Source organism: Danio aesculapii, chromosome 19, assembly GCF_903798145.1.
Source record: "Danio aesculapii chromosome 19, fDanAes4.1, whole genome shotgun sequence".
NCBI lineage: Eukaryota > Metazoa > Chordata > Actinopteri > Cypriniformes > Danionidae > Danio > Danio aesculapii.
In genome coordinates, this window is record NC_079453.1 from 51,405,167 (window position 1) to 51,415,166 (window position 10,000).

The 10,000-nt window shown below is 44.7% G+C and overlaps 2 protein-coding genes across 2 annotated transcripts in view; both read right to left on the minus strand.

Moving 5' to 3' along the window:
• Window positions 1-2,332, minus strand: part of trak1b (trafficking protein, kinesin binding 1b) — a 10,775-nt gene extending 8,443 nt beyond the window's left edge. Inside the window, exons 1-4 of the mRNA XM_056480215.1 lie at window positions 2,140-2,332; window positions 1,773-1,967; window positions 749-825; window positions 298-414 (exon numbers count right to left, since the gene is read on the minus strand). Coding sequence (XP_056336190.1) covers window positions 298-414; window positions 749-799 — 168 coding nt within the window. The 5' untranslated portion in view covers window positions 800-825; window positions 1,773-1,967; window positions 2,140-2,332. The remainder of the gene's footprint in view (window positions 1-297; window positions 415-748; window positions 826-1,772; window positions 1,968-2,139) is intronic.
• A 5,178-nt stretch (window positions 2,333-7,510) lies between these two features.
• The window catches only part of LOC130247195 (cilia- and flagella-associated protein 44), a 21,359-nt gene continuing 18,869 nt past the window's right edge, over window positions 7,511-10,000 (minus strand). The window contains exons 27-33 of the mRNA XM_056480401.1: window positions 9,963-10,000; window positions 9,724-9,854; window positions 9,387-9,503; window positions 9,068-9,269; window positions 8,814-8,974; window positions 8,212-8,346; window positions 7,511-7,903 (exon numbers count right to left, since the gene is read on the minus strand). The exon at window positions 9,963-10,000 is cut by the window's right edge and continues 91 nt beyond it. Of these exons, the coding sequence (XP_056336376.1) occupies window positions 7,667-7,903; window positions 8,212-8,346; window positions 8,814-8,974; window positions 9,068-9,269; window positions 9,387-9,503; window positions 9,724-9,854; window positions 9,963-10,000 (1,021 nt within the window). The 3' untranslated portion in view covers window positions 7,511-7,666. The remainder of the gene's footprint in view (window positions 7,904-8,211; window positions 8,347-8,813; window positions 8,975-9,067; window positions 9,270-9,386; window positions 9,504-9,723; window positions 9,855-9,962) is intronic.

The following is a 10,000-nucleotide window of genomic DNA, read 5'->3' on the forward strand; positions in this document are numbered from 1 at the left end:
GAAGTTACCGGGAGCTGCATCTGTTAAAGTTTCCAGGTGCTGAAATGTGCCTTGATGATGAATGTTAGAAGTGTGTTCTCCTACAGCACACAGTGACGTGTCTAACACATGAACATGGAGGATTATTCAGAGGTATTGAATGATCTTGGTTATGAAGACTGCAGAGTGACGCGTCAAGGAAAAGACTTTCAATAATTGGTGAAGTAGTTTGTGATGTTAAAGTGTGCCCCCTTAAAGCACAAGTGGCCTCTGCCCGGACCCCCAGTTCCTCTGGTCTAGAACCGCCACTGGCTGCACCTCCTCTCTGATGCTGCAGAGCTGCTCCTCCAGGAAGTCCTTCTGCTCCGACAGAACACTGCTCTTCTTCAGCAGAGACTGACCGATACGAGCCGCCAGCTCCAGATCACGCTCTTTCTGCACACACACACACACACACACACACACACACACACACACACACACACACACACACACACACACACACACACACACTGCAACACCTGTACCAGTGTGATCTATGAAGCGGCTGCAGAAGCCAGGAGAAGCTGCAGACACACACAGCCTCAGCACTGCTGCAGCCTTCATGTCTGTCTGTCTTCGTGTCATGTGTATATCAGTGTTTAAATGTCTAAAAACATGCTAGAACATGCTAACCAGTACACGCTATGTCACTTTATCAGGCTACAATGTGCTAGAATCATGCTAGCAATGCTAAGCTAACTGAGATTATCATCCACATGAGCTTCACCTCCTCCAGCAGACGAGTGACCGCATCAATGTCATTGTAGGTTTTGGTCATCTGGCCCACTCGCTCAGCACATAACACTGAAACACACACACACACACACACACACACACACACACACACACACACACACACACACACACACACACACACACACACACACACACACACACACACACACAGAGAAGAGCATGTGAGCTGCAGAAACACACAAGCACAAGCACATACACACACACACACACCTCATATCCAGCAACAGTTGAACTACTGATGATTACAGAAGAGCAGAAACACACACACACACACACACACACACACACACTCACACTACAGAAATATAAACATTATTAGCATTTTTAAAGCCTAGTAAGCCTCATTTCAGTCACTGTTTACACTGTACTGATAGAAGTGCTGCAGTTTTACACCAGTGTTTTACAATAGGAGAGCAGCGCCACCTGCTGGCAGATCTAGATCAGTGACACCCACACAGATGAGTATTTATCGATCATTATTACATCACATAGTATACTTCATATTTTGTATGAGTATATCTATTCATTAATTTCCTTCAGCTTAGTCCCTTTATTAATCAGGCGTTGCCACAGTGGAATGAACCGCCAACTATTCCAGCATGTGTTTTACACAGCGGATGCCTTTCCAGCTGCAACCCAGTACTGGGAAACACCCATACACACTCATTCTCTCACACACACTCATACACTACGGTCAGTTTAGTTGATCAGTTCCCCTATAGCGCATGTGTTTGGACTGTGGGGGAAACCGGAGCACCCGGAGGAAACCCACACCAACACGGGGAGAACATGCAAACTCCAAACAGAAACATCAACTGACCCAGCTGGGACTCAAATCAGAGACCTTCTTGCTGTGAGGCCACAGTGCTAACCACTGAGACACTGTGCTGCCTAGGTATATCCAACAAATACAATTATGTGTGTGCGTGTGTGTGTGTGTGTGTGTGTGTGTGTGTGTGTGTGCGTGTGTGTGTGTGTGCGTGTGCGTGACTCACAGAAGTAGTTGAGAGTCTCCTGGATCTGCTCAGTGGTCAGGTCAGTGTGTGTGTCCGCCGGCAGCAGAGGTGTGTGTATCCAGTCGTCGTGTTCATACCCGAACACACAGTCGGCCCTCAGCCTGTAGACGGGCAGCTGCTCCTCCAGCAGACTGATGATCTCCACCTCCGGCAGCTCTGTGCTGTTACACACATCTGACACACACACACACACACACACACACACACACACATCAGCACACACACACACACACACACACACACACATCAGCACACACACACACATCAGCACACACACACACACACACACATTCCCACACATCAGCATAATCAGATGAGCACTGATGTCCTCCTCCTCTGGACTGACCTGTGATGGTCTGTGCGTCCCGGTAGCGTGTGTGTGTGTGTGTGTGAGGCGCTGGCGGCTCCTCGGTGCCCTGGTCTACATACTGCTCCTCGGGGCCCGACTGCAGACATGGGCCTTCAGCAGAACTCCAGCGCTCGCGGCCCCGCTCCTCCAGCTTGACAGATTCACCAGCAGAGACCAGACCCTCCGCCGACCCCTAGACACACACACACAGGCCCCTGTAACACAACAGAGACACACACTGGCTCTCAGAGACACACACTGGGACCCTAAACACACAACAGACACACTGATGTGTTTGGACAGTTGCTAAGGTGTTACAGGGCAATTACAGGTGTTCTGAGTGGTAGTTAAGCAGTTGCTAAGGTGTTGTGTGGTTGCTAAGGCATTGCTAGGGGGTTCTGAGTGGTTGCTAAGGTGTTGGTATAGTTGTAAAAAATTAAGCATATCTGAAAACACAGCAATATTTGTTATTTTATGGCAAAAAAAATAAACAATAACATTTTATATTATAAAGATGTCATCATCATTAACCTACAGCATAAACACATTAATATAGAACATCATCAATCCAAACACACTGAACACTTTCAAGAAGACTTCAAGCATTTCTCCACAGCTGTGTGTATATACACTCACTGGCCACTTTATTAGGTACACCTGTCCAACTGCTCCATAACGCAAATGTCTAATCAGCCAATCACATGGCAGCAGCTCACTGCATGTAGGCATTTAGACATGGTCCAGACGATCTGCTGCAGGTCAAAGCGAGCATCAGAATGGGGAAGAAAGGGGATTTAAGTGACGCTGAATGTGGCATGGTTGTTGCTGCCAGACGGGCTGCTCTGAGTATTTCAGAAACTGCTGATCTACTGGGATTTTCACGCACAACCATCTCTAGGGTTTACAGAGAATGGTCCGACAAAGAGGAAATATCCAGTGAGCGGCAGTTCTGTGGGCGCAAATGCCTTGTTGATGCCAGAGGTCAGAGGAGAATGGCCAGACTGGTTCCAGCTGATAGAAAGGCAACAGTAACTCAAATAAGCACTCGTTACAACCGAGGTCTGCAGAAGAGCATCTCTGAACACACAACACGTCCAACCTTGAGGCGGATGGGCTACAGCAGCAGAAGACCACACCGGGTGCCGCTCCTGTCAGCTAAGAACAGGAAACTGAGGCTACAATTCACACAGGCTCACCAAAACTGGACAATAGAAGATTGGAGAAACGTTGCCTGGTCTGATGAGTCTCCATTTCTGCTGACACATTCGGATGCTCGGCTCACAATTTGGCCTCAACAACATGAAAGCATGGATCCATCCTGCCTTGTGTCAGCGGTTCAGGCTGCTGGTGGTGGTGTAATGGTGTGGGGGAGATTTTCTTTGGGTCCATTAGTACCAATTGAGCATGGTGTCAACACCACAGCCTACCTGAGTATTGTTGCTGACCATGTCCATCCCTTTATGAGCACAGTGTCTCCATCTTCTGATGGCTACTTCCAGCAGGATAACGCACCATGTCATAAAGCACCAATCATCTCAGACTGGTTTCTTGAACATGACAATGAGTTCACTGTACTCAAATGGCCTCCACAGTCATCAGAGCTCAATCCAATAGAGCACCTTTGGGATGTGGTGGAACGGGAGATTGGCATCATGGATGTGCAGCGACAAATCTGCAGCAACTGTGTGATGCTATCATGTCAATATGGAGCAAAATCTCTGAGGAATATTTCCAGTAGCTTGTTGAATCTCTGCCATGAAGAATTAAGGCAGTTCTGAAGGCAACAGGGGGTCCGACCCGGTACTAGTGAGGTGTACCTAATAAAGTGACCGGTGTTTGTATATTTAAATAATATCACAGCATTCTCACACATGATGCTCAATACAGTAATACTCATCACCTTATTATCTCGTTATATGGTTATTAAATGTGTTTATATAGACACAACACACACACACTCCTCATACCGTATTAATGATAATAGAAGAGGTCACGCGGGTTGTTTTTGGGAATGGGCGTGTCTACGCGTGTGTCGTCATGACGCTGATCCGCGTCTCCGGCGGATCCTCCACCTTGCGTAAACAAACTGATCTGGAGTCATTGAACACAAGCATGTGATTAATCACAGCGCAGATCTGAAGACCAGTGAATAAAGGACCGGATACTCACAGATGCGGAGCGGAAATCACGGGGGTCACAGATGTGCGCGCGGATGATTCCAGCAGAGGAGAAACACCAAACACACACACACGCACATACACTAAACACACACACACACACCGAACACACACTGGATCAAAGCGCTCGGGTCTCCAGGTTTACTCCTCGGTCTTTGTGAGCGCTGACATCTGGACCATCATCATCATCCTCTCCTCCTGCATCTCTCCTCTCCGCAATGCCCGTGACGTCACATGCGCGCGCGCCCCCGCCGCAGGAATGTCAGACAGAGGACGCGCGCACGCGACACACTCTTCATAAATTCATTGATTAGTTTTATTTTACACACCTCTGATAGAATGATCAAGAACTTTTCGAAATGAATTGAGGAATCCAGGAACATTTTCATTTTCATTTAATGTAACTATGCTCGAGTGTTATTGTCGAAAGCGGAAGGTATTTACAGGACTGTTTACCCAGCTCTCTCCTTATATATTGACCGGAAAACATGTTCATCTGTCGAGTCAGTGTTATTTAAAATCTTGTGGAAACACAAGACTGAAGATGGTAAAAGAAAGACATTGAGAAGAAATACTATAGGGGGGGTAAATGCTTTGGACTGTACTACTATTAATGAGGTTTTCAATGTTGGGTGGGCTAAACATTACCTGAATGCTGCTGACCCTGATCTGTTAGGGTTTTATATTGCTAAATTAATATTTGATAAATGTGGAGGTCTACATTTCCTATTAGCCTGTGATTTTAGCTGTAATAAACTCAAATCAAACTTGCCAAACAAGCTTTGAAAGCAGGTATTCTTGCATTCTGCCATAATTTCCCCCTCACAGATCTATAATCTGGAATAATCTGAATGTGCTGTGGAGGATCAGATTCTGGGTGGACAGAGGAATAGTGTTTATTTTAGATTCATTATAAACGGATGGGGACATGTACTCACACTGAGTTTTCAGCAGTTTACAGAAGAGAGATCTCACCCAGAGTATATGAGTGGGTCATTTAATCTATTACATCTGACTAAACCTGTGCTGATACAGACTTAAAATGAGAAATGCCTAAATGAGCTATTGGAGGGGTGAAATTACTGATATTAAATGGAATAATTGGTACTTCAGAAGAAATTTAGTTAATAAGTCTAGCTTGTACCCGAAAGCTGTTTATAAGTGGAAATTAAATTACCCGGTTCTGTCCACCATTCAAATTTGGCCTGGTATTAATTAAAGTCTTTAATGCCTAATAAGAAAGATCTTTATTTTAAAATCCTTCATAATGACTATCCCTGTCATTCTTTACTGGCTAAATTTAATGCACACTCTGATCTGATCTGGAAACTAGCGCTTTTATTTTTACAATGCAATTTAGTAGAAAGGTTTTGGACAGAAAGATCTCGGCTTGTCTTCTCCGCTGACAGAACACATCATGGTTTTAAGATAATTCATTTATTGTTTTGATTTATTTGGGAGTCAGATTGTTAGGAAATGGACAATGTGTTCTAATATTTGAGCTGTTTGTGGCCTTTTCCATCTTCACTAATGTAGATATTCAGTGTTTGCCTAATTTTAGAGCACTGTGTTGACTTTATTATGAATCTGCTGATTAAGAAAGCTGCTACTGAACTGCTGAAGGGAATAACATCATCATCATAATCATTACTGTTCACTTATTATCAGATCCTTTATGTTACACTCTTAATAATCGAAGTATAGTTTAAGATATTTATCTTTTATTTCTTTTGATTTATATTTATATATTGTATTTAGTTTTCTTTAATGATTTGTTTTTCCTTCATGTATTGTGTTTTCCTTATCATTTCTAACATTTGTGTCAGGGTTACTCAGGTCACACAATATTAGCACTAATGAATGTTGTATGTATTCCCTGTTACTAATGTTAATAAAAATACATCAATAAATAAATAAAAGGTTTCATTTTACACAGTTTAATAACATTTATTTGTTAACAAATGTAATTTTATTTAAAATAAGATCTATAGCCACTCTCACATCTTTAAATATAGAACTATTATACCTTTCTTAACAGTTTTTTGGTGGTTGCCAGGCCATGCGGTTGCTAAGGTAATCTGGTTGGTTGCTAGGCAGTTGCTGGGGTGTTCTGAGGGGTTGCAAGGTGGTTGCTAAGGTGTTGTGTGGTTGCTAAGGCATTGCTAGGATGTTGCTACAGTATTAAGTAGTGTAAAGAATTACATTTAGTCATTTAGCAGAGGAAGGGCATCACGATGGCTCAGTGGGTAGCACTGTGGCTTCACAGTGAGAAGGTCTCTGGTTCGAGTCCCGGCTGGGTCAGTTGGTGTTTCTGTGTGGAGTTTGCATGTTCTCCTCGTGTTGGTGTGGGTTTCCTCCGGGTGCTCCGGTTTCCCCCACAGTCCAAACACATGCGCTATAGGGGAACTGATCAACTAAATTGGCCATAGTGTGTGTGTGTGTGTGTGTGTGTGTGTGTGTGTGAATGAGTGTGTATGGGTGTTTCCCAGTACTGGGTTGAGGCTGGAAGGGCAAAACAACTGTGTAAAACATATGTTGGAATAGTTGGTGGTTCATTCCGCTGTGGTGACTAAAGGGACTGATCCCTGATCCCTGATGAATAAAGGGACTAAGCTGAAAATATAATAAATGAATGAGTGAACGAATGACTGAGTGAGTGAATTATTGAATGAATGAGTGAATGAGTAAGTGAATGAATTAGTAAATGAATGAATGAATTAATGAATGAATGAATTAATGAATGAGTGAGTGAATTTGTGAATGAATGAGTGAGTGAATGAATTAGTGAATGAGAGTGAATTTGTGAATGAATGAGTGAATGAGTGAGTGAATGAATTAGTGAATGAATGAATTAATGAATGAGTGAGTGAATTAGTGAATGAATGAGTGAATTAGTGAGTAAATGAATGAGTGAGTGAATTTGTGAATGAGTGAGTGAATTAGTGAATGAATGAGTGAATTAGCAAATTAATTAATGAATAAGTGAGTAAATTAGTAAATGAATGAATGAGTGAATCAATTAGTGAATGAATTAGTGAATGAATGTATGAGTAAGTGAATGAGTGAGTGAATTAGTGAATCAATTAGTGAATGAATTAATGAATGAGTGAATGAATTAGTGAATGAATGTATGCGTGAGTGAATAAATAAGTGAGTGAATTAGTGGGTGAATGAGTGAGTGAATTAGGGCATGAATGAATGAACTTGCTTTATTATGATTAAATAACAGGAGACTTGTCCAAGACAGATCCTGAGGAGGAGGACACACACCTTTACATCACCACAGAGAGACTTCACTGCATTCTCACAGCTGCACATTCAGAGTGTGTGTGTGTGTGTGTGTGTGTTTATTTAACAGCTCTGCTACTCAGTGTGAGTTTGCTGTGGGTCCCGGAGCCGCTGGCGGTGTGTGTGTGTGCGGGGCGCAGGACGGGCTCCAGCGGTGGCAGAATGTGTCCGTCTTTACGGGAGAGAGCTCGAATCTCCTCATTCAGAGCTGTGATGTCCTGAGACTGACCCGAGATCAGCTGCTGCAGCCTCTGGAGCTCCTGCTCATCCACCAGACCACCTGCATACTGACACACCTGACACACACACACACACACACATTCATACACACACATAAACAAGTGCACAAACACACACACACACATATGCATCCACACGCACATTCTCAAACACATATATACATATGCACAAACACACAAGTACACGCACACACACCAACATACAAACAGACACACAAGTGCACACACACATACACATGCACACAGAGACACGTGTGAGTGCACAAACACACACACACACAGTCATAAATGCAGTTATCAGGCAGTAAATCAAACTCAAAGGTGTGTGTCAGTGTAGATGTGTGTGTGTGTGTGTGTGTGTGTACCGTCCTCCTCTGTCTGCAGTCGAGCTCTTCATCCAGGGTTTTCTTCTGTGTCATCAGTCGGTTCATCTTCTGCAGTCGCTCAGTGTTCAGCTTCATCACTGCAGTCACACACGCTTTCGCTTCCACAACCTCAGCCTGAACACACACACACACACACAATAATGAACAACACTGCAAACACAACCACACAACTCAAAGCAGCTCTCATGATGAGTGTTACACTTCACACACACTACTGTCTGCTGCTCTACTGAAGAGTCATTCCTGACTGAATCTGTTCCTGAACGAATCATCTGATTCACTGATTCAGTCATCAGCGCACTCACTGGCTTTATGTGTTCAGGAATGAGCTATGAAGAGTGAATCACTTGAATCAATGAGTGTGTGTGTGTGTGTGTGTGTGTGTGTGTGTGTGTAAGTGTTTGTGTATAGTGTGTGTGTATAAATAAATATATATATATATATATATATATATATATATATGTGTGTGTGTGTGTGTGTGTATGCATGTTTGTGTATATATAAATATATGTGTGTGTGTGTTTGAGTGTGTATTTGTGTATATATAAATATGTGTGTGTTTGTGCGTGTGTGTGATGTACCTCCCAGTGTTTGAGCTCTTGAGTGTATCTGGTGTCTCGCTCTCTGACTTCCTGTCTCATCTCCTCCACCTTCCTGTTTCCTGCCAGTGTTTGCAGGACCTCCAGCTGCACCAGCTTCCCGAACTTCAGGAGCATCAGCTGCTCACAGCGCACCTCTGACTCTGCACAGCACACACACACACACACACACTCAGCACTACAGCAGTGAGTGAGAGTGTGTGTGTGTGTGTGTGTGTGTGTGTGTGTGTGTATACCCCTGATGCGCGTCTCCATGTCAGTGAGCTGGTGTGTGAGCTGTCGGTGCTGCTGTCGGGCGTGTCTGTAGTGCAGCCGCTGCTGACTCTTCTCCTGCTGCAGCTCTCTGATGCGCATCTGCAGCCGCTGCAGCTCCACTGCGCTCAACACCAGAGCTGACTGCAGATCAGCCGGCTGCAGACCCTCACTGCCACACTCCAGCTGCACACACACACACACACACACACACTCCTTAGCCAGTGCTCACACTGATGTGTCATTGTGTGTGTGTGTGTGCGTGTGCGTGTGTGTGTGTGCGTGTGTGTGTGTGTGAGGCACCTGATGCAGACGCAGCGGCAGCACCACGTCCACCTCATTGAGCCGCTGCTGCTTCTCTCGGTTCAGGAGCTCCAGGTCTGAGTCTGCAGAGCGCCGGCTGCCCTGCACCAGCTTCTCCTGAACACACACACACACACACACACACGCATGCACATAAACACACATACATAGACATGCGTGCAATACACACACTTTAGGCTGGATGGACAGAAGGAAGGCTGTGTGTGTATGTGTGTGTGTGTGCGTGCATATGTGTGTCCCTGTGTGTGTGTATGTGTGTGTGTGTGTGTGCATATGTGTGTCCCTGTGTGTGTGTGTGTGTGTGTGTTCCTGTCACCTTCTTGCTCAGTGTGTCGCAGTCCTTCTTCAGGGTGTCGAGCATCTTCATCTGGTCCTGCAGCTGCTCCTCCACATCTACACGGAGACCCCGCAGACGCAGTGTGTTCTCGAAGAGTGCAGCGTCACAGTCTGCAGCACACACACACAATTAACTTTATTTGTGTGTGTAGGTGCATACATGCACGTGTCTCTCTCTCTATGTATGCATTTGTGTGTGTGTATGTGTGTTGATCTTACTCGGTGGACACACACTGTCGTCCAGTGCAGCTCCAGCC